Here is a 26,299-nt window from a genome sequence, read left to right as displayed (position 1 = left end):
ATTTTTCCGTTTACAGAGATTCCATCACCCAGATCCGCTATCGCTTCCTGGAATATGGCTTTACTGTACACGTTAAACAGTAATGGTGACAGAACACAGCCCTGTCTTACTCCTCTCTTTATATCTATATTTTCGGACTTTTGTTCTTCTATCTTTATATTGGCCTTTTGATTCCAATACAGATTGATAATGATTCGTAAGTCTCGTCTGTCTATATCTTTGTTTCTCAGTACTTCTATTAGTTTTTCATGTCGGACCCTGTCGAATGCCTTCTCGAAGTCGATGAAACAGTACTAATGCCACTAATTTCGTTAAAATCGGTTGATCCAAACCAAAGTTATAGGTATTTATCCACAAATACTTTCCCACTCTCCCCCACCACTAAGTACTTAAACAACTTTGTGCAGAATTAATGCCTCTTTCTAGTTTACTCATTTAACACTTGGTATAATTGGGCATATTTCCAAAAAAACTGGTTTTCAAAGTTTTCTTCACAGGTTACGCCCCCTAGCGGTTACCCCAGAAACTTGAAAGTTATTTCCAGCGATTTCTCTTGGCCACTTTTACCAAGGAATTTTTTCTCCTAAAGTTATAACATGAATAGTTTCTGATATATAGCCGAGAGATCGGCTTATTGGACCACCCGGTACATCGGAATGGTTTGCTTCAGACTCAGCACCATTTTTACTGCTTCAGCCGAAAGTTATTAAATACGCGCGCTGTTGTAGGATACGCGCGCATTCTACTATAAATAATGCACCTTCAATAATGTCAACTTTTTTTATTTATTTTTATTTTCTTGAGTTATAGATGTATAATTATTTTATGAGTACATAACAAATTGAGGTAATTAATTCGCTAATTCGTAACAATATATTACCTTATTTTGTGGTTAATTGACATACCAACAATCAATTAATTAAAATGAGTCATACTGTTTGTAATATCATAATACACTTTTGAATCCCCATCATTAAAATGAATGGTAGTTATATAAACCGCATGCCAATGTATTGATTCATCCACATATCATTATCGCAATTTCTTTGTTTACTATTAATCGCTCTAAAAAAATTTAAATATATATAAAATAACCAATTGAAGACCTTGGGACCAGAAGGGGGCAAGCCACAATTTCATCAAAATTGAGTTAAAGTAGAAATCGCCCACTTTAAGACCGTATTAATGTCCCGAAGAGAAAATTTCAACTTTTTTCTTATTGATGGCGCCGCTGTAGTTAAGTCCCGTTGTGTCACCATTACTTTATTTTTCAACATAACGAGACAAGCCACAGTAGCAATCAACATGGCGGCGGAACATTCCCGTGCATGTAAACGGAAAATAGACTTTTCTGAGTTTGATTCTGATCACAGTGACCAAGATCCATTTTTAAATGAAAGCGAAGATGACAAAGACTATACAGTGTCCGGAAATAGCAGCGATTCGGAAAATATCAACTTAAAAATGGTAAGTTTATTAAATATGTGGCTTGTCCCCTTATGTTACATTTTTCGAACCTAAAAACATTAGGATTTTTCTAAAGGTTTTTTGTGGCTTATCCTGTTCTAAAGGTTTTTTGTGGCTTATCCTTTTTTAGTAAAATACCTATTTTATTGTAGGAGAATGAAGAGGTTTTTACCCCACAGACTTCTCGAGGTGTCTTGCCAACTCCAGAAAAGAAGGCGCCTTCTAGATGGAGACACAAGAATACCCAACGGCATAAAAAAATTAAGCGCAAGACTAAAAGAAATCTAGGTCACGAATATATAAATACAAAAGGGAAGAAAATAGAACCAAAAAAATTAGGTGCGCCTTGCGGTTGCACAAAACAGTGTAGACAGCTTTTGGCAGGTAAGGAAAATGATATATTTAATGCCTTTTGGAACCTGGGTAATTATGAAAAGCAAAATATTTACCTCTTCTCAACTATGACAGTAATTCCAAAGAAGAGAAGTTACCCAAAGAAAACAAAAGGAATTCATTCGTCCAGAAATGTATCAGTTAAATATAGAGTCAAAGTAAATGGAGATGAAATTGAAATTTGTAAGAAAGAGTTTCTTGCCATACACGGCATTTCAAAAAAACGTATTGAAAAAATGGTTCACCAAAATAAAGAAGGTGCGTCTACTCCAAAGTCAGATGAAAGAGGTAAGCATGACAACAACAACAAGAAAATAGACATAAACACATAAAACACATAAAGACACATAAACAGAAGAACACTGTGAGTATGTTAGACAGCATATTAATTTGATACCAAAATACACAAGCCATTACAGCAGACAAAAAAACCCAACAAAAGTCTACCTAGATTCCGATATTTCAATTTCCAGTTTATATCATGATTATTATCTTGAGTGGTGCCGCCAAAATAATTTTGTGGCAGTAACCCAAGACAAATATAGGCGCATATTCTGCTCAGAATTTAATATAGGCTTTAAGTTACCTAAGAGCGATACTTGTAAAGTATGTGATTCAATGAATGTGAAAATTAGTAATGAAGCTGACATAGAAATTGCAAAGACACTGAAAATTGATTTGGAGTTACATCAAAGACGTGCCCAGGCCATGCAGGATCTAATGAAAAAGGACACAGAAGAGGCTAAAGCCACGGGGAAATGCAATGGTTATCAGCTTTGACCTACAACAGGCAATGCCAGTGCCAAATTTAACAGTGGGAGCAGCGTTCTATTTGAGAAAGGCATGGGTTTATAACCTCGGCATCCATGACTGTATTAGTGGAAAGGCCTTCATGTACATGTGGCCAGAAAACATTGCCAAGCGAGGTAGCGATGAAATTGCCAGCATTTTATATAAACATTTTCGAACTAATAGACCCACTGCTAATAAACTTATAGTGTATACAGATAACTGCAGCGGCCAAAACAAAAATTGGTCTCTAATTTGTTTATGGCAACAACTTACTATAGAAGGCATTTTCACTTCTATTGAGCACAAATACTTGGTTGTAGGGCATACGAGATTACCAGGTGACCGTGACTTCGCAGTAATTGAAAAGTATAAGCGTCATCGATTAAAACAAGTGTATACTCCAGACGATTGGTACGAAGCAGTGAGAAAATGTAAAAGAAAAAACTGCTTTGAGGTAATTGTATTGAAACAATCCGACTTTTTTTCTTTTAAAGAACTCCAAAGCGAAATTACGAAAAAAAGCCATACAGATGACAAGGAAAAAGTTAACTTTTCCAAAATATCAAGCCTCAAGTTTTCATCTGAACAACCTAACATAATGTATATAAAACATCTTATAAATGAAGACTATAAGGCAGTTAATATTGGAAAGAAAGGTATGAGGAAGTCAATTTTACTTTCCAGGGATTTGAAATCAAAATACAGTGAACCTATTCCACTAAATAGAAAAAAAATTGAAAATATTTCCCAGCTGTTACAGTTTATTCCACCAGCTTTCCTAAAATTTTATGAAGAAATTGGTGCCTTCCAACAGATTCTACCAGGTACTGATAATGAATCACTGGAATATATTGAACATTTCGACGACTTTTCGGATATTGAAAATATTGACAACTGAATATATTATTTCATTGTTGCATTTTATGTTCATTTTTTAGAATATATTTTTTTGTTCAAAAGGGGATAAGCCTCATATTTTTTCAAAAAATGTTCAAAAACTCAAAAACCGTTCAATAAAAATTTTTGTTACTTTTATTGTGTATTTAATAACATATTTCCAAACGATTGTGGACCTTACTTCCGAGAACAATGTAAAATTTGGATTTCAGGATTTGAAAATAAGTTTAAAATGACGTTTTCTCCAAAATAATCTTTTGTGGCATGTCCCCTTCTGGTCCCAAGGTCTTCAATTATATCTGAATTATATCTTCGTCAACTATAACTTTAGGAGTAAACTATATTTGGAAAACAATTTCTTTATGATACTTTTCCGCAACAAAATTAGACTTCATGTTCAAAAATGTTTGGCATCTGATCTGGAAGTCAAAAGATTACTGAGCGTCTTTTGTATGTCATTCAATATTGTACCTTTTATTCCCATGCTTTTCCTGACTTCTTCAGTTCATATCCTGTCTCTTTTCGAAGACCTTAGAATTCGCCCTACTATCTCGCCTTATCTTACCTTGTTCGATCTAAGGAATAACATTCAGTGTTACTAACAGGCGTAAAGAGAAGGATTAAGTTCATGTAAAAGTATAATTGCATCAGGGCTCAGTGCTTTGTGCTTACTTATTTACATTAGTATTGGATAATTAATTACTGAAATTACATGAAAATTAACGGAGAAGAAACAGATCACATAAAAATACTACGCGGAGTTAGACAGGGATGTATCCTATCGCCGTTGATATTTAATATGTACTCAGAGAAAATTTTTAACGAGGCTCTTTACGGAATAGACGAAGGCATCCTTCTAAATGGTGAAAGAGTAAACAATGTTAGATATGCCGACGACACCATGGTGATAGCAGATAGTTTAGAGGGACTTCAGAGGCTAATGGACAGAATAAACGAGTACAGTCAACAGTACGGACTAAACATTAATACCCACAAAACGAAACAAATGATTATCAGCAAGGAGAGTATAAATGGGGCTCATCTTTACATTAATGAGACGCAGATAGAGCGAGTAAAACAGTATTGCTACCTGGGAACTATTGTAAACGAACAGTGGAGCAATGTACAGGAAATAAAGTGCCGCATAGGAAAGGCAAGAACGGTCTTTAACAAAATGAGCGCCATCTTCAAAAGTCACAACATATCCCTAGATACAAAAATGAGACATTTGAGATGCTATGTTTTCTCTCTGTTGTTGTACGGGGCGGAGGCATGGACGCTTACAGACACCACTATTAAAAAACTTGAAGCATTTGACATGTGGCTTTATAGAAGAATGCTGAGAATATCATGGACAGCAAGGATCACGAACAAGGAAGTTCTAGAAAAAATGAAGAAGGAACCAGAGATTGTGTTTACGATCAAACGCATAAAATTGCAATATCTGGGAGACGTTATGAGAAATCAGCACCGTTACTCCCTGCTGCAGTCTATATTGCAAGGTAAAGTCAAAGGTAAGCGAGGACCCGGTAGAAGGAGAATATCATGGCTGCGGAATTTAAGAACATGGTTTAAGAAAACCTCAACGGAGCTGTTTCGAGCCGCAGCGAGCAAGGTCATGATTGCCAATATGATTTCCAACATCCGAAACGGATAGGAACCAGAAGAAGAAGAAGAATTAATTACTATTCGCTCCGTGCGTGACAGACGCGAGACCTACCGCCTTCATCTGACAGTTTTGGACCTACCAATTTTCAGGTTAAAGATATAACACATGTTTAACATTGTTAAATACATGCAAAATTGACAATTATTAAAATTAACTTTTTAATTATATTTTTTCAGTTTATGTACAAAATAAATGTAGTATTAAAAACTGGGTTTCTCAAAATTCATCATAATATATCTTTTCAACCCCAGACGGAAAAGAAATGGAAAAATCTAGTACTGGCAAATCAAGTTTTTCACGTGAAAGAGCATATAATTAAAAACAGTAATAGTAAAAGTTATGATATAAAAGCTAAAGTCATCAGGCACTCTGCAGTTAGCTTCAAGCCTTATAAAATATCGTTTAAGGTAAATTATTTAAATTTTTCCTATTTCAATTACATAAAAATGAAGTTATGTGATATTTACTTTTTCATATTAATAGCACGGATCCATCTTTTTCTTTTATCTAATTTATATGTAATCTTTGGGAACCTATAAAAACTACACTTACTATTTTTGCTATTATTAGCACAATTAAATACGCAACATGTATTTGCACACATTTTTGATAAAATTTATGCGTAAAAAGGTAGGTCCAATTTTGTCATATTTCATGTCATGTTTCAAGGTACCCCTACCATGGTCACGCACGGAGCGAATAGAAGTCAATAAAGAAATAAACAAACTCGACTCAAAAAATGCCCTAGGTTGGGCATTTCTTGAGTCGGGTGGACAAGTTCTAAAACAACTTCCTCGCCAGACCATTACCATATTAACAATGATATTTAACCTCATGTTAAGCTAATCATACTTTCCAAAAATACAGAAATTTGCTGAAACCATTATGATTCTTAAGCCAGGAATAGAGCCCAATATAAACTAATATTTTATCGACCCATCAGTCTACTTCTAATAGTAACAAAATTTTTAAAAATTGCTGCTACAAAGAATAGACGCAGAATGTCTAACATTACTACCAAAACATTAGTTTGGTTTTCGGAAAATCACTCCACTAAACAACAAGTCCATCGAAATATAAATGAAATGTCAAAAAGTTCTGAAGGCAAGAAATTATACAACGTTATATTCCTAGATATAGTAAAAAAGTCTGGCACAGAGGCCTGTTTACAAAGTAAAATAGCACTATCCAGTCTCTATTACCTTCTACTAAAATCCTATATATCAAAGAAATATATTTTTGTAAAATTGAAAGACCAACAATCCAACCTCTGTCCTATTAACTCTGGAGTCCCGAAGGGTAGTACTGTGGAGCCGCTGCTTTTCTCACTCTACGCAGCCGATACACCGAAGACTAATAATAATACAATTGTTTCTAATCGCTTTTATTCAAATCAAATAACATTTATCAACCCCCACAATACATTCCCACCTATATAAATAGACAATGTATAAATACCAACAGTAACAGACGCTAGATACCTTGGACTCCATCTTGACCAACGTCTCACTTGGAAGAAACGTATTCAGGTCAAAAGAAGATAGCTCCACTTAAAATTCCGGCAAATGTATTGGCTCCTTGGACGTAAATCAAAACTCAACATATAAAACAAAATTTTTCTTCATAAAGTCATACTCAAACCTATCTGGTTCTACCGACTACACCTATGGGGCTGTGAAAAGCCAACGTCGCTGAATATCATCCAAAGATTTTAGTCCAAAGTGCTAAGATCCATAGTGCATGCACCATTAAACACTTGACTACGACTTAAAGATTCCTTTCATCAGAGAAAAAATGCATCGAGCCCCGGAGTCACAAAATGAACGTACCATTCACCATAAAAATCAATTAGTAAGGAAATTATTTAACAATGGTTCAGCCACAAGAAGATGATTAAATAGGCGTTTAATATTGGATTGAAATATAACTCCAACTAAGGCTGGGAGTCAATAGTTTTGGGCATCGACTATCTCCAGTCTCTGGCATAATAACTGATCATATTTATTATACATTAAAAATAGATTTAATGTTATTATTATAATACAAATCTTGCCTGAAGCTGGCTGTACAAAATGAGCAAATAATACTTATGGCAAAGTATATGGTTGGTCTGCTGCAGTTGAATTGATTGTAGTCTTCATGGAGTTAAAAAAACATCTTGTTGTAGCGTGGTTATAATTAAACGTAGATGATAGATGAATAAGTAGGAATCTATTTAGTTGAGTGTAGTTCTCCATAGTAGCGTTTCGGGAAGTCTTACCCAAATATGGGGAAAAGAAAAATTGCCAGTAAGGCCAAAAAACTAAAATAACAAACCATGTGTTAAAAACACCACACATTTTAAACATTTTCTTGTCATAAAATTATAAATTAGAAAATATTTGTAAGAAAAAATATACAGTAAATTTCAAGGATTAGATGAATATCTTTGCTGTCCTTTTTATGTATAAGGTATCATTCGGGACTTATTTCTAGGTTTTTTAGCCATTCTTGTTATTTTTTACTAAAGAAGTGTCCTTTATATAAACTTAAAGGACCAGAATTTTTTTATTGACATTTTCTGGTCTTATTTTCTTTGGTTTATGGCTGATACTTTATTTTTCACATACTCACTCTATCAATATAGTCAGTGTGGGCGTTCCACTATCCTCCTTCTATGGACGGTATATAGTGACTACAGAACTTGGTGTAGACATAAAAAAATCTAGCGAGATTTGTGTTTACTTTTTTTGAGAAGAAAAGATGTTACTAGAGGAAAAGAAGTAATTTCTTTAGAAAAGTAAATAAATTCCTATAAAAATAATCTCATTTAGATTTAAACATATCTTATATATGAAGAACTGCTATAATTACTGCTATAGTAACAAGATATCGCTAAAAAATATTAGATAATTTAGTTACTTTCCATAATTACTAGATAAAAAATTACTAGATAACAACGAATATAGCAGTAAGATAGTAGCAACAGAGACGGAATGTCTGCAAAGATGCTGCAGAATAACAAAAATGGATAGGAGAAGTAATAACGAAATAAAGCAAAGAAGATCAATAGAAACAAACATACTAACATATAGAACAAAAAATAATAAAGTGGAATGGACATGTAAGAAGAACTAGCGGCAGCAGATGGATAAAGAGAATAACCGAATGGAGCCCCATAGGAAGGAGGAAAAGAGGACGACCCCGAAAATACTGGAGGAACGAAGTAGACGACGACATGAGTAAGAGAGGCCCAAACGATGGAGAATGGGACAACAGAGAGAGATGAAAACGGTTGAGTGAGGAAGGCAGTAAATACTGTAGAATTCCTGAATATATATATATATATATATATATATATATATATATATATATATATATATATATATATATATATATATATATATAACGAATATAATAGAATATAAAAATCTAAATGAAAAATTTTTGATTGATGGCCACTTCAAAAATGGGACGAATTTTGATTCCAAAACTGGCAGTACATACCTAAACCCTGGAATGAAATAAAATATGACAAAAGTTCAATGAATATGTTAACAAGATATTTTCGTTTTGTCTGAGAGAATGTCAAAGAAAACATATCAAACGATTCTTCGTTTAAAATTTCCAACTTTAGCCATGACCTGTCGCGGTTTATGATCGCGCGTGGGTTGATTTGCGTTAGTTTTATCATAACAATAATTTTCTGACATCAATTAATGTACGGAAATGATCACAAAGATGTGGTCATGGTACCACCGTTAAATAATTAATGAACCTTTCTATGATGACGCTCTTTTACTTTTTACCTATTTCAAAGGATTCATCGGTAACCTATTGAATGATTCACGGCAATTCTTAGTGTTGGATTCGATCATCATTTTTGTCGTAGAAGAATAGTTGTGAAATATTTTTGTGATTACTTTATTCTAATATCTGTATACATCAAAGCAGAAAAACTACATTTTAGATGTACAGAAAACTGAAAAAACTTGTTATATTTAAGAAAATTTGCTTACCTACAGTGATCAAAGAACACCATGATCAAAAAAAAATCTAGTATCAAAATTTGGGGAATAGGTAGATAAAAATCCCTTTTATGAAATAAAAAAGTTTACATTCCTAAGTTACCTCCGTTTTGCAAAAATTTTGCAAAAAAGATTGAGTTACCATTGGGCTGTATTTCATAAAATAATAAAAAAAAATAAATTTTTTTTTGAGAAATATTATTGGCATGACTTTACCTTAAAAATTTGTCTATACAATTTTTGTCGCGCCACTTGTTTTAAGGCAGTCAAGGCCATTGTACATTTTACCAGTACCTCGCACCTACATTCTTCCTTCACGACACACCCACACCCCTTCAGTTGAGATGCGTTGGCGTTACAATCACCGCAATCAAGTCAGTATGTCACTGCGTTTTGATCGAAGATGTCGTATGATAAGTTTTGTACATACACAACTTTAACGTTATCGGAAAAAATAGCGGAAATTAAAGAAGTAGAAAAGGGGACGAAGAAAAAATCTGAGATTGCCCAGTACTTTGGAATTCCTCCTAACACATTATCCACCTACTTGAATAATAAAGCAAAAATTGTGAGTACAATAAATACCAAAAATGTTTAAGGGAGCCAGAAAATCCAAATTTAGACAGTTGTGTTTTAAAATGGTTTAAAAGAGCCAGGGATATAAAGATTCCCGTGAAAAATTTCATTCAAATACATTTGTGGAGAAATTGGAGAGGTTAATCAACAAGAAGCCAACCAATGGAAAATAAAATTTGGAGGAGAGGATTGAGGATATAGATGAAAGAAACATCTTCAATGTTGACGAGACAGATCTGTTTTTTAAATTGACAAATAAAATACTCTTGACAAAACACTAGCATTTGAAAACAAAACATGATATGGAGAACAACTTTGCAAAGAAAGGGTCACTCTCCTAATTGGTGCAAACATGGACGGATCAGAAAGGCTGCCTCTACTGATGATTGTCAATCCGCGTTGTTTTAAAAGCGTCAAGTAAAAACCAGTGGAATATATAAACAGCGCAAGAGCTTAGATGACTAATGATCTTTTCGAGAAATAGCTGATGAAATTAGACAAAAAATTCATGAAAGAAAGTTATTTTGTTTATTGACACGGCATACTATTCTATCTCACTGATAGAAAATGTAAAAGTTGTTTTTTTCCTGCCAATATGACTTCAGTTCTCCAGCCTATGGACCACGTCATCGTAAAAAATCCTAAACATTTTTACAGACGTTTTTTGGTTGAAAATATATTGACGGAAAATTGTTACTCAATTTAAATAAAGTTAGACATTCTTCAAGCCTCTCGAATGTGTAAGAAAGCTTGGGACAAAGTGACCCCTAAAATAATCAATCCCTGTTTCAAAAAAACTGGTTTTGTAAAAACGGAGAACACAGAAAACGCTAACGACACTTTAAAAGAAGAGCTGCTTTCAGTTAACGGTTGGAAGGACGTCATTTCTGATCATGTCATCTCTTATGAAGATTTTGTCGACGTGGATGAAGTTGTTACAGTATGTGGTGAGATATATGATGCAAAGATCATCGCTGAAGTGCTTAACTATTTGACGAATGTTGGTATGCTGAGAAAACCACCTTTACAAATGTTTCTTTTAAACTTCCAAGCAGTTTTACAGTCATACTAGTATGTAAAATTGGTATATTATATTTTAAATGTCTAACCAGTTTACAACCGATTTGATTAAATGACATTGACTGGATAACATAATACATAATTAGTCAAGCACACACGCGGACATTCAGTGTTGGCTGAGCGACATATTTTAATTGTTTTCTTGTTTATTCAATTATTATTAATTACAAAAATTACGGGTAAGTGATATTTTTAAAGTCTGTTTTACACTAAGTGCTGTTATTTGCATGAATAAATTTTAATTTTTTGTAGATCTCTTTTATGTGATTAATTACTATTTAAATGGGAATAAGCCACAATTAAAGGTTAAAATACGTTTATTGACGTCTCAATTTCCACTTCGGAAATCGTATATATTTTATTCGTCAACAAACGTATTTTAACCTTTAATTGTGGCTTATTCCCATTTAAATAGTAATTAATTTAAAATGCCACAAGAAAATAGATTCAGAACTTTTATGTGATATTCTGGCACGACCACAGGGCACTTTCTATATAAATTCTGCCAATATGCAAAATCAAAAGTGAAACTTCAGGTATTTGGAAAATATGTCATAAAACGAGGATGACGCCTTATTGGATAAAATTCCAAGTGATCAGAAGTCAATTGTTTTTGATATTGAAAGCGTCTTATGAGATAATATAGATGTTGATGAATTTCGACAACCAAATAATGAGGATGTCTTTGATATTGAAAATATGGACATCGTGGTGTTTGAAGACCAAATTAACAATCAAGATGAATCAATCAATACTCCAAATAATCAAGAATCTAAATCTGATGGTAAAGAGGTTGTACCGCTAGCAGTACGGCTAGTAAAGTGAGATAACTCTATATTTTGGACCCAAAATGAAAATTATATAACACAAACAAATCACTTTATGGAAACTACAGGCCCAAACATTCTAAATTTTGTAGAGAACCCGACAGATGCGTTTTTGGAACTATTTTCTGAGGATCTAATTCACCTAATTATATTTCAAACCAATCTATCATCATCATCATCATCATTCAATCTTCGCTTATCCACTGCTGGACATAGGTCTCCCTCATAATTTTCCATCTATTTCGATCTTGTGCCTCTTGCATCCAATTCCTATGACAACGTTTTAGATCGTCAGTCCAACGTGTTGCTGGACGACCTCTGCTTCGGTAGGCATCATCTCTTGGTCTCCATTCCAGTATCCGCTTTGTCCATCTATTATCTGTCATTCGAGCCACGTGACCTGCCTAGTTCCATTTCAGTATTGCTACTCTCTCTACTGCATCAGCCACTCCTGTTCTTTGTCGTAGCTGGCGATTTGGGATCTTTTCTCGTAGTGAAACGCCCAACATAGCACGCTCCATCGCCCTTTGACACACACGGATCTTTTGAACTGTTCTCCTTGTCATGGTCAACGTTTCCGCACCGTAAGTTAACACTGACAAAACACACTGATTAAACGTTTTTCTTTTAACCAATCTATATTACGTTCAAAAACACGGAGGATGTTCTTGGGGTAAATTTATTAATGGATACCTAGTTACAGAGATTATTGGTCATCACGTGATGAATTACGAGACCCTTTTATCAGTTCGGCTACGTCACGTAACAGATTCGCTTGGTTACTAGGCAATTTAAATCTGGTTGATAATACACTGCAGCCAAAAAAAAAACTGATACCGAATTTGATAAACTTTACAAAGTGCGACCTCTACTGGCCAAACTCACGGAAACGTTTCTTGCAGCACTGAATCCACAATAAGTTTCGAGCGATTGATGAGTGTATGATACGATTCAAAGGTCGAAGCAGCATCCGACAGTACATGCCCATTCCAGTACATTCCAGTAAAAAAAACTTAAGACAACGAGTCGTATAGGATTCAACAACGGTCTTAGTAAATAAACACCACCGAGTATTCTTTGACAACTATTTTAACTGTGTTGATGTTCAGAGATCTTCGGAAATTACGCAAGTGGAACCGTTCAAAAAAGAAAGGATTTACCAGAGTTTAAAACTGCAGCAAAATTCAGCAGTAAACGAAGTTGTAAAGAGAAGACAAAAAGACGCTACTCTGAATGAGATTTAAGGTTAACAAATGGTAGTGCTCTACAACTCACATATGGGATATGTTTGACAAATTTGACATGGTGAAAAGTCTTTATCTTTATCTTTATGAGGTTAATCGTAAATCACACAAGTGGTGGCAAAGAATATTTTTTTATTTTGTAGATGCTTGCGTCGTAAACGCGTTTATTCTATTTTAACTTGGAAGCCAATCTAAAGGCTTCCAAGGCAAAGACCATCAGCAGGAAAACCAGTGAGTAAATTCAAAAGGCATATTACCTTGGAACTGCGCCATTCAAAGTCTTATCATATGACCCAAAGACTTACTTCTTTGGGAAGTGAAAACTGCAGCACGACAGCAAATGTTAGCAGAACACAGTAGAAATGTTCATCTTGCAGTGTCGGACTTTGTCTCAAACACGACAAAAATTGTTTTGCAACGTTCCATGCAAAACGAAAGGAAAAATAGGAAGAAAGAAGTGCTACCTGGCTTTTATTTCTCATTTAATTTTTTGTTACGCTATGTTCCTGCTGGTATCTTGAGAATACCACATCCCGCAGGATATACTTCAGGATCAGCATTGTTTATTTTGACTGAATTTATTTTTAGGATATACTAAAATAAATAAATTTCACAAAAATCCTGTTTTTTTAATTTAATAAAAATCGGGCTTCTAGGGTTAAGATCAGTCATAAAAACAAAAGAGTGATGAAGACGACGCGTCATCAGTTGCGGGGGAAATACATTTTCCGAGTGCGGCCGAAGCAACAAACCATATTAAACAACTTAGACGGTACTTTGAAAGTAAAAATGACGTAAATCACTCCATTTTTAGTTCACTGAATATCGTAGAATCTTTTGTCATTACCGAGAAGCTAAATTCTAAAAAGCAGCTAAAAATTTCGGATTTCTTTGGAAAAATTCAAATCTGTCTTTTTTCGTTAATTGTAACAAATATTCTAATTTTTAATAAATTTTTTAAGACAAATTGTTTTATTGTTTGATTTTTTAGGCCAAGAATTGGCCGAAAATACCAATTAGAATGCAAATGATAAAAATAAACAATAATTGACCATTTTTTATAGCTTGCAAAGGTTTTACATGGTATTCTTGGCCGAATTTTATTGGCTCAATTTTCTCGGTTGTCAAAATTCGGGCAAGAATAGGAACGAAAATATCTACCAGCGACAAAAACGGTCAACTATTGTTGATTTTTATTAGCCCATTATAATTAAAAAAAAAGGGTCGAAAAATGTTTCTAGATGACGAATATATGAAAAGGTACTCGTATTTTTACCTGCGTTTTTTTAAACAATAATCTATGATCACAATTTGATTTTTTGTCTATAAGTTTTTTCCCTTATATTTTAAATAAACAATATTTATATTATTTTTTTATATCAAGAATATCTTTATTTTCCCGTTTTTTCAATTAAAATTCATAAATAATTTACGAGATACATATTTGCAAAAAAGCAGTTTTTTTGCACTAATATATAAATTGTATTAATTTTTTATTAACAAAATAAAATGTTATTAATGCATTTAAACATCGAGGAATTACCTTCTTTTAAATTTGTGCGAAATTTTCCCCCGATCGGTCAAATAGTTTAAAATTTATTTAATTTATTTATCCCTGAGGCTAATTATTTAAACTATTGAACTTGCCCTATGAATGATGCTAGACACATTAAGCAAATTTCATAAGATTCTTTAAGACCTAAACTAAAGTTAAATGCATATTCCGTTTTCGTCGAGATTATTTACAAAATAAACGTTTGAAAAAGAGGTATGTTTTTTACTTATAAACAATTATAATAACTTTTATATTTTTTAAGCTACAGACTTGTACGTACAACCATTGGATAGCTGGTAAAAAAACTCACACAAAAAAAACCTTCTATGACCAATAGGAACGTAGTTAGCGACGATTTTTTTAAAAATCGTATCTCCATTGTTTATAAACATTAAGAAGTAAAATTTGCATAAATAATTATCAAAAAAAAAGTTGTAATCAAAATCTTTCAAATTTTCCAATAACTAATGTTTAATCTACTTGAGTAACCAACTAAGAAACATTACAATCAAGTTGCTTCTCGTTAAAAAACACCCTGTACTCTATATTCTTTGAGTTATTGAATGAAAATAAAAACTTTATATTGAAACTTATAATATTCATCCAATTTTTCGAAACTTACAGCCCTTCGAAACGAAGGGACTTTCGAAAGATCGACATAGGAAAGTGGAGAGGATAACTGTTTTAGCTCCTTTTTTTTTCGACATCGGAACTTTAAATTGAAACACGTAGGAACAATTTAAATTATCATAGCTTCCATTGTAGCTGGAAACCTCTTTTTTTATTCTGGAGTAGTAACTATGAATAACTACATAGTTTTCACTGGCCGGAAAATATGGGAAACCTCGGAAATATTGAGTCCGTTTGAAATTCACCATAAAAACTTACTTTTTTTTTTAATTTGGCTGGATATTAATATTAATAGTGATATGAATAGTGATGACATAATTTTCACCCCCCCCCCCCCGAAAATCTCAGAAAATCCCGCAAAATCAACATATTATATTTTTTTTTTATTTCAATGATGCAATAATACTTATGTATTTTATAAATTAAATTACAGGTAATTTTTTACACAGTATATTATTATATTCCTTTTATTAATTATAATTGTTTGCATTTTTAATGTGTTAATAATCTGCGTTACTGCTTTGATAAAATAAGTCGATTTTTTCATCACCTGTTTTATTAAATTTTGCAATGTTTATTGAACTTTACTTTTTTAATTTTCTTTACATACATTGGATTAAAAGTTAAAATTTGGTTAATTCATTCGACTTTACTGTCAGCTCTGAACCTTTTTGTTGCAGGTGGTTCGTCTTCACTTATTAAATCAGTCTTTAAATATACATTTTCAGAATCACTGTCGTCGTCAAACGTAACTGTACCGAGGTTGCAGCATATTTTCTCCTCTACTTCTTCCTCAGTACAATTAATGCACAAGTTCGTACAATTCAAACCACGTTTTCTGCACCTACATCTAGTAGTTTTGCAACCTGTAGTGCATTTGCATGTAATGTGCTTTAATGTCTTTTCGGGAATTAAATTATCTAGAGTATGAATTGGTTCAAAACCAGTGACACTTTGTCTCCAACCATAGGCACAAGCATCTAACTTATTACCCAACCACATTTGTAATTGATAGTAAACCTGGCTGAAGGCTGAACCTTCAGTTTGTGGCAGAGTTTCTAGTTTAAAAGATATTTACTGATATTTCTGCTGAATTGTAAGTATCTTAAATCGTTTAAAGAAAGTGTATCGTTGTGTTTTTTCTTTATAATTATTTATTATAACTAATATTATTCATTCATTCAATAGTTTTAAATATTACTTACAATTTTCAATCAAAAAGTAACTAAATACGTTTACTTAAAACTTTTTTGTTCAAAATACACAAAATATTTTACTCAAAAAAGTATAAATATATTGTTTTCTATAGCCACTGCACCGAGACTGAGGAAATTTTAGAGCGTGGAGCTGGAACAGTTTCCCCTCCACTTTCCTACGTCGATCTTTCGAAAGTACCTTCGTTTTGAAAGGCTGTAAATTTCAAAAAATCGGATGAATTTTATAGGTATAAGTTTGATTATAAAGTTTAGATCTACATTCAAAATTTGTGCAAATTTTACTTCTTAATGTTTTTAAACAATAGAGATGTGCTTTAAAAAAAATAGTGGCTAACTTCGTTCCTATTGATCATACAAGGTTTTTTTTAAAGTAAGTTTTTTTACCAGCTATTCAATTTTTGTACGTACAAGTCGGTAGCTTGAAAAATATAGAAGTTATTACAATTGTTTATAAGTATAAAACATACCTCTTTTACAAACGTTTATTTTGCAAATAATTTCGATGAAAACGTAATATGCATTTAACTTCTGAGATAGTTTAAGTCTTAAAGAATCCTATGAAACTTGCTAAATGTGTCTAGCATCATTCATAGGGCAAGTTCAATAGTTTAAATAATTAGCCTTAGGGATAACTTTTAAAATATTTGACCGATTGGGGAGAAATTTCGCACAAATTTAAAAGACGGTAATTCATCGATATTCAAATGTATTATTAACATTTTATTTTGTTAATGAAAAAATAAATAAATTAATAAATTAGTGCAAAAAAAATTTTTTTGCAAATATCTCCGTAAATTATTTATCAATTTTAATTGAAAAAACGGGAAAATAAAGATATTTTTGGTATAAAAAATGATATAAATATTGTTTATTTAAAATATAAGGGAAAAAACTTATTATAGACAAAAAATCAAATTGTAACCATAGATTATTGTTTAAAAAAACGCAAGGTAAAAATACGAGTACCTTTTCATAATATATTCGTCATCTAGAAACATTTTTCGACCCTTTTTTTTTTAACCAGACTGGGCTAATAAAAATCAACAATAGTTGATTTTATCGCTGGTAGCTGTTTTCGTTCCTATTCTTGCCCGAATTTTGTCAACCGAGAAAAATGAGCCAACAAAATTCGGCCAAGAATACCATGTAAAACATTTGCAAGCTATAAAAAATGGTCAATGGTCAGGAAAAAAAAACTTATAGACAAAAAATCAAATTTTGACCATAAATTATTGTTTAAAAAAAAAGCAAGGTAAAAATACGAGTACCTTTTCATCTATTCGTCATCTAGTAACCCCCACCTATGTCTTAAAAGCTTCAGATAGCTGCGAAAAATTTTGGCGTGAAATCGATGATTTTTGCATAACCAGACTGGGCTATATCGCTTGCAGATGTTTCTGTAGATATTATTTAATTCGAATTTTTGGTTAATTTTAATTTTTTATCGGTCCCCTAAGATTCAAATTATCCAAGTTTTACTATATTATAATTAGAAAATATATTAAAAATTAAAATCTTTTGGTGGACAATTTAATTTGGTAATGTTAAAAGCATAAAGTATGTTTTTCTCATATTTATACATATTTAAGTCTACGAAGCAATATCGAAATTCCTAGATATATCAACCAACAGATGAGCACTTTATGACAGAACAGCGTTATTACAATAAACATTAACTATATACCGTAACTTAAAAACCCAAGATTAAAGATTGTAATAGATTATTAAACCCAGTCACGTACAAAATAACGAGCGAAACTTTTTGGAATTATTCAGCGGGTATATTCCCCTATTCGCAATCTTCTATTTTCAGCGACTATGGTCATGCAGTTCATGATACTTTAATAAGTACAGGGTTAATTTATAAGCTTCGTAGATAATTAAAAATAAATGGAAGTTTAAAATTAATTATTTATTATTAAGTAAACACATAAGGATCCTTGTATATTTTCAGCGAAAATAAAATCCGAAAAAAAAATACTTTTTAACATTAAAACACTGAAAACTTTTGTTTTCAAATACTTTTTTCAAGCTCTGTATCTCTACCAGTGGGCTCTTTATTATAGTCAGACCTCTATATTTTTAGTATATACTTGACGAGATCTATGATATACTATTAATGTAACATTACTCTTTCACAGGACAGAAAAAGGCAAAATAATTATTGTGTGTTTTTACGCAAAGAAGTATTTTAGCTAACAGTCTTAGCTGCTCAGCACTTTGTATTTTTAAATAATAATAATAATAGTAATACTGAGGCGAGCGTCACAAAACTAAATCCACAAGGTGGCGTCGTCACGAGTAGCATCATAGAATAGCGGATCGTCACATCGATTCACTACTCTCGATCAATTCGTTTCTAGTCATACAGTTACTCTAAGTAGGTTTAAATTAAAAACTACATAAAAATAACTAACAAAGGACAGACATTAAATGAAAAGTAAAAACGTGTAAATTTCATTTCATAATACCTACTACGACCCACCTTTAACTTCAATGATAGAAATCTGTCAACAATACATTATAAACTCAAAATTAAGATAATCTTCATAGCGCTATAGACAAAATTAATAAAAATATGATAACTGCAACAAAGGACTACAGAGTCTTGTAAGTAAAAAAGAAACTATACTATTTAAATAAATATGGGAAAGATATTATATTATATTGGATTCCTGGACGTAATGATATCGAGGGAAATGAAATAGCTGACAAACTAGCAAAGATTGGGACTGAATTAAATTAAGTAACTTGTATATCGTGTATATATATTGTAACCTCGGAAACCTTTTTTGGATGGTGCTAGAAAGGTCACCAATGGAGACACTGCGGACGGCAGCCAGATGGTTGGTGGAGAGCGAGTCGTGGGTTCGAAACTAGCTTTTGGAACCAGGAATGGGTCCAACGGACGAAATAAGTAAAGATACGATAGGAGGTATTAGAAAAAGATACAGAAATAAACAAAAAGATAGATGGGTAAAATTACCAAAGATAAGACAAGATAGGGAACAGGGCGCCACTTAATTTTTTGGGGTTTAAGGAGAAAATTAAGAAACCTTAGAAAAGAAAAGAGATAAGGAAAGATGTTTAGGTTCTGAGACCAACCCCAAGAAAAGATATCACAGTTAATTATTGAATAAATTTGCTCAACACTCTACATAAACAAAAAATAAATATATAAGGTATTACACTTACTTACCTACGAAACTTAATAAGCCTGATCTTTCTACTGGTCAAAGGTATAGTTATATTTAAAGGTAAAAAGCAAATATATCAGGGAACTTTGTTAGGAGTCGACAAATAAAATACATACATGAAACAATAAGAATATATTAAACAACAACACAATTACGACGCTGCTGAATGCAACACAAGTAATAAAGATACACCAACAACTATAAAATGGTGGTATACATATAAAAATAGGCAGAAATATAATTAGAAAATATCTTTACAAAGATATAAGTATAACACAATCATGCACAAATAAAGTTTGGGCGTCTTTTTGAAATAACTGTCAAAGTGTGGTAACACATTTTAAAGTTTCTCCACATTTTAAAGTTTAATTCGAGATTCCAACCCTGCGTTTAGTTGATAAAGTGCCGATTAAAATCTGCTCTTACTAAAACTAACTTTTCAGTGGTTTATAATCAAGAAACGTAAAATATTGTTAGCTAAATAGAGTATTTAAACAACAAAGTTTCTTCACACAAAAAATAAACTGTGAGTACATTACCAATTTAATACAAATTCAATATTATTAAATATTATACATAACCCATAATTCAATACAACACATCAATTAATCCAGTCTCTGGTTTTTTGGCAACTTCCACAAGTCGAACTAATTAGCCGATACAAGACCGGCTCTAGAAAAATTTTATCAAATGAAGAAAACAAAAATTAAAAATGGATAATTCTGAAAATATTAGTATACCTACTACATCATCAACATCGACATACTCCAATGCAGTAAGCAACTTCAATTTTCCTTCAAAAGAACAAGCCATTATTCTGTCAGCTATCCAAGGTATTAAAATACATGAATACATAGTAGCCATAGGGTCTCTACTCACACCAAAAAATGTTATCTTTGCATCACGAATAGCTAACAACAGAGTTTGTATTTACTTGAACAATACTAGCATAGTAGATACCTTACTAAACAACCATAAAACAGTACTCATCCAAGGCAATGAGACTTATTACGCCAGCAAGGAGACTAGTAATATCAAACATCTGCCCCAGCATTCCGAACAGTATTTTAGAAGAAGAACTGAAACAACTAGAAATAACTGCAGTATCCAAATTAACGTTTTTAAAAAGTGGCATGCCCGAGTCTGAGTATAGTCATGTCTTAAGCTTTAGGCGGCAAATATTTGTCTCTCCGATAATCACCAAACCAATTCCAAATACAATCTTAATAACCTATGACAACACTCCTTACAGAATCTTCCTATCCCTAGATGGTTTAAATTGCTCTAGATGTAATACTACTGGCCACAAAGAAGAAAGCTGCACATCAACATCAACTGGTACAGAAACACTTAAAGATCCTTATACCTCAGAACTCGAACTCATGGAAATAAATCAGAATAATTCAGCAACAAATATTTCAGATGATACAACCAACTGTTTCAACCCTATTTCTGCAGATATCCCAACGACAAATGATTCGCTTATAGTACACAGCATACCTTCAACTAAAGCTAACAGCAATAATAGTAAAACAACCAATCAAGCAAAAAGGCAAATTTCAACCTCTCCTGAAATCTCAGAAACTAAAAACCTAAACGAAACTTTCATAACTCCAAAAAAATCCGCACACAAAAAAAAGAAAAAGGCTTTAGATGTCGAAGCCACATTAAAACCATTTGAAAACATTTTAATGACAGCATCTCCTTCATATACGCTAAATTTCTCTGAATTATGCGACTTCGTGATAAACGCAATAGGATCAAAATTTCCTGAAGTCACAGCTAAAAACTATACAGAAGATTTTGACGGCTTATACACCTTATTAAAAATGGTTCACTCAAAATTAAATGATAGACGCATGAAAAATAATATCACAAGAATTATAAAGAAAATAAATCCAACAAATGAATCTTCCCTCACTGAAGAAAGCGACTACGATTTATCTCAATAGTCCAATTATATTCATTCTTCAATGGAACTTGAATGGCTATTATAGCCACATTGAAAACATTAAAATGCTAATCAATGAACTGTCACCACTAATAATATGTCTTCAAGAAACTCGTCTTTCCAACAATCAAGCAAAACTAAAAAATTATATGCCCTATACAAAAAATCGAGCAGTACAGCAAATATCCAGTGGTGGAGTCGGAATTTTTGTACATTCAACCATCCAATCCCAAGAAATTCCGTTAAATACAAATCTGGAAGCAGTAGCAGTTTCGGTAATACATCATTTTAAAATCAACATATGCAACGTATATTTACCACATCCTGACGAAACTACTCTATTAGAACTTCAAAATGTAATTAAACAAATTCCATCTCCAAAATTAATTTTGGGTGACACAAACTGTCACAACATCGCATGAGGATCACAAAGAACAGATAAAAATGGACGAATATTATTAGAAGCAATTAATAACATAAAACTAGTTTTATTAAACACAGGAGCACCTACTAGATTCAATGCACATAATGGCACTTTTTCCTCCATAGACTTATCTATCAGTGATTCAACTTTAGCTCCATTTTTACAGTGGAATACATTGGACCACCTATACGACAGTGATCATTTTCCGATAATAATTACTCATGACAAAGATGAAAAAACCTGTACAACACCATATGAAACTTGGAAATTAAAGTCAGCCGATTGGGAAAAATACTCGAACTTAGTAAGCATACGTATACCAAATCTCGTTATATCAGATAATATAGACACTACTCTATCATCTTTCAATGGTATAATTTTAGACGCAGCCAGAGATTCTATAGGAAAAACCAAAAATATCACAAAAGCTCCTCTTCCTTGGTGGAACACTGAAATCGCATCCGCTTTAAAGCAAACAAAACATGCTTTTAATATATACAAAAAGTTTAACACACCTAATAACTTAAACAATTTTAGATCTTTAAGGGCCAGATCTAGATTTTTAATAAAACAAGCAAAAAAAGAGAGCTGGACCAATTACGTGTCGTCAATTGACTCGTCTACGCCCATAAGGGATATATGGCAAAAAATAAGGAAAATAAAAGGTTCAAAAACATTTAACCATATTGACACAATCACTACAAATGAACTAACAACTTCAGACAAACACGAAATCTCAGAAATTTCAGTAGAACACTATCAGTTGTATTCAAGCAATCAGCAGTACCACCCAAATTTCTTAGAACACAAAGAAAGAACAGAAGCATCAAAAATTAATATAGAATATACTGCTGATCCACTAAACACTTCCATAACACTTGATGAATTAAATGAAAGTCTTAATAACCTCAAAAATACCTCACCTGTACCTGATGACATACCACCAATTTTCATAGAAAAACTACCTATAAGCGCGAAGGTTACTTTAGTAGAGATCTACAACAAAATTTATTCGACCCATAAATTTCCATCTCTCTGGCGCGAAGCAATTATAATACCATTTTTAAAAGACAATAAACCAAAAAACTTATCTTCTTCGTATCGACCAATATCTCTTACCTGTAGCATCTGTAAAATAATGGAAAAAATTCTAAGCAAAAGATTAAAATGGTACTTAGAAAAGAAAAATCTCCTTACATCCATCCAAAGTGGGTATCGATCAGAACGGTCTACAATAGATAACATTATAGCATTAGAATCTGAAATACACGAAGCTTTTATACATAAACAAAAATTAATAGCAATTTTCTTTGACATCACAAAAGCATTTGACACCACGTGGACATATCACATCTTAAAAACAATGAAGAGTTGGAAAATAGATGGTAAATTCCTAGCCTTCGCCAAAAACTTCCTGGAGAACAGAAGTATAAAAGTTAAAACAAATGGTGTCATGTCAACTAAGAAATCACTGGAAAATGGTATCCCTCAAGGATCTGTATTAAGCCCCCTGCTATTCTTAATAGCAATCAACAACGTATCTAACCATTTTATGCTTCCAGTAAAAGCAAACCTTTACGCCGATGATCTTGTAATATATATGAGAAGTAAAAACCTAAAATCAGCTGCATCAATATTACAAAATACACTAAATAAATTAGAAGGGTGGTCTTTAGATATAGGCTTGAGATTTTCAACCGAAAAAACTAAAGTAATAATATTTGACAAAAGAAAAACACAACACCACTTAAATTTAAAACTTAACGGAAATACTCTTATAACAATCAACGAAATCAAATTTTTTGGAATGACATTCGACTCTCAACTAAAATGGACATCGCACATAAATGAACTAATTAAATCATGCCAACAGAGAATAAATCTTCTAAAAGTTCTTTCCAATCACAAATGGGGCGCAGACACAACTATTCTTCTGCGATTATATCAAGCTCTAATTAGAAGCAAACTAGATTATGGATGTATATGCTATGAAACTGCTACTAAAACTCAAATGAACAAACTGGACATCATCCAATCCACAGGATTACGCATAGTTTTCGGAGCTTTTAGAACCACGCCAATTAGCAGCCTTCAAGTCCTAGCAGGAGAACCGCCATTAACTCTCAGAAGACAATATTTTTCAATGTGTTGTGCTACTAAATATCTCAGTGCAAAGGAAAACCCGTTTATAACAAGCCTAATAAGGAGCAACCCTCCAAATCTGTACTCAAATTATTGGCCTAGAAACTTACCTTTCAATGAACGAATAAATCGATTTGAATTCGATATACATCAATTGAAAGCCACTTCTACAAACAGATGCCAGTCTCCTCCCTGGAAAGTTCAAATACCAAAAGTAGATTTTACCTTACTTAACTATCCCAAACATTCACACAATCCTTCTGAAATACAACAACAATTCCGGTCTACCATCTCCAGATACCCTGATTTCAAACTAATTTTTACTGATGCCTCTAAAAGCAGTAATGGTGTAGCTGCTGCAGCTATTTTTGAAGACAACACCTCTGTCACCCGTCTAGCCAAGGAGTGTAGCATATATACTGGAGAACTGCAGGCAATCTTCAACGCACTGAACCAATGTACCAGCATTGATACAAACTTTCTTATTATATCAGATTCTCTAAGTGCCTTAAATGGTGTCAAGCAGATGTATCCTACTCATGCCAATTTAGCATTAATAAAAGACATGCTATACAATGCCCAAACATGTGGTAAAAACATAACATTTTTATGGGTACCATCCCATGTTGGGATAAAGGGTAATGAAGCAGCTGATAAAGCAGCAACAGAAACTATCAATAACATGACAATTCCTATTATGCAAAACATACCAATTTCAGACCAAAAAACATTAATAAAAACTTACATGAACAAAATCTGGCAAGTAAAATGGAACCAAACAGAAGCAAAATTAAAAAGTATCAAACCAGATGTTACTTCTGCTTTACTACCGCTCCCAGCTAAAAGACATGACCAAGTAGTTATTAACAGACTGCCGCTAGGTCATACAAAATTTACACATGGATACATCATCTCCAAGGACCCTCAGCCGATTTGCCACATCTGTCAAATACCATTTTCAGTGCAACATATAATGATAGACTGTCCAGTGTACTCAACAGCAAGATCGACAGCAAAACTAAAACACAATTTGAAAGAAACTCTAAAAGAAGACATCAGCAATACAATAAATTTTATCAAAAATTGTAAACTGTATAACAAACTGTAACATAACATAAAATGTTTGTATTTTACAAAACTGTTATGTAAATTTTAATAATATACTAAATGTAACTTTTCTAAAATAAAGATATACCACCCGCTAATAACCCTAGGGGTTGATGCGGTAAAAAAAAAAAAAAAAAAAGTTTGGGCGTATCTCGAGATATTACAGCTAAAAATTTAATAAAAAATTATAATAAACACCAAAGATAACAAAAAGTAATAAAATCTAAATTTACAAAAATACAAAAAAGTTTACTGACGTGAAAACATAAAAATTTAACCAAACCGCACTTGGTTAAGTCGATTATTTGGTTCGTAACAAAAAAAAATATAGAATGTTCTTTAATTGACTGCAAAATTCAGTAGCTACTCTCAATTACATTTGAAGACATGTATGATCGTTCGATACGTCCAGATAATGGGAGATGATATGATGCTATACCATGTTACTTGCCCAGATAGGTGGAGATATTAAAATTATGTCACTTACAGTAATTATTCCTGAAGGCTGCTGCTTTAATTCACTGAAGTTAATACTGTACTGGTATTAAACACTGAATTTATTTACCCTTGAAGGTGCTTTACAACTATACTTAAACTAATATAGTGTAAGATAAAAAAACTCTAATAAGCACGTGTATACACACTTATAAAGAAAATGCACAGAGACGGTAAGGTAGCAGATACGATATTGTGAACTAAGCGTCTTAACTCGACGGATGCCCACCGATAAGTTGTTTTCTCTAAGAGTGCCCACCGAGAACTGGCTTGGTTTCCTCTAAAATTTTACCAAGCTACCCAAGAAAAGGTGAGGGTATCTTCGCCCCAAAAATGATAGGCCAGCTGTATGTATTTCTGAGAAGGTAAAAAGTTCTAATTAACATTGAACATAACGGTATACTTCTACCTACAAACGTGATGAAACATTAAATCTCCTAGATTAGGTTTTTCCCGAAAAACAATATAATGGGCGTTCGACGACAATTACCGAATTTATGACAAAGGACCCGGAAAAGGATTAACTAAGGATTCGCCAGACCGGCGTCATTAAATAAATACTTAGGTAGATTCTTCAGTCATATTTCAACAAAAATTTCTGATCGTAAACACGATAATCAGCGTATCAT

General features: G+C 32.7%; 2 protein-coding genes across 2 annotated transcripts in view; one reads left to right on the top strand and one right to left on the bottom strand.

Moving 5' to 3' along the window:
- LOC140431453 (chorion peroxidase-like) overlaps positions 1-26,299 on the bottom strand; it is a gene marked incomplete at both ends in the record, with an annotated part of 51,303 nt that overhangs the window by 9,382 nt on the left and 15,622 nt on the right. The gene's annotated exons all lie outside the window — the stretch shown is intronic.
- LOC140431451 (uncharacterized) lies at positions 1,306-3,550 on the top strand. Its single transcript, XM_072519379.1, is given in 4 exon segments — positions 1,306-1,467; positions 1,620-2,148; positions 2,216-2,613; positions 2,615-3,550. Coding segments are annotated over 4 exon segments (2,025 nt in total).

Source organism: Diabrotica undecimpunctata, unplaced genomic scaffold (assembly GCF_040954645.1).
Source record: "Diabrotica undecimpunctata isolate CICGRU unplaced genomic scaffold, icDiaUnde3 ctg00000929.1, whole genome shotgun sequence".
In the NCBI taxonomy this organism is placed as follows: domain Eukaryota; kingdom Metazoa; phylum Arthropoda; class Insecta; order Coleoptera; family Chrysomelidae; genus Diabrotica; species Diabrotica undecimpunctata.
This window is presented reverse-complemented; position numbering and strand designations above follow the sequence as displayed.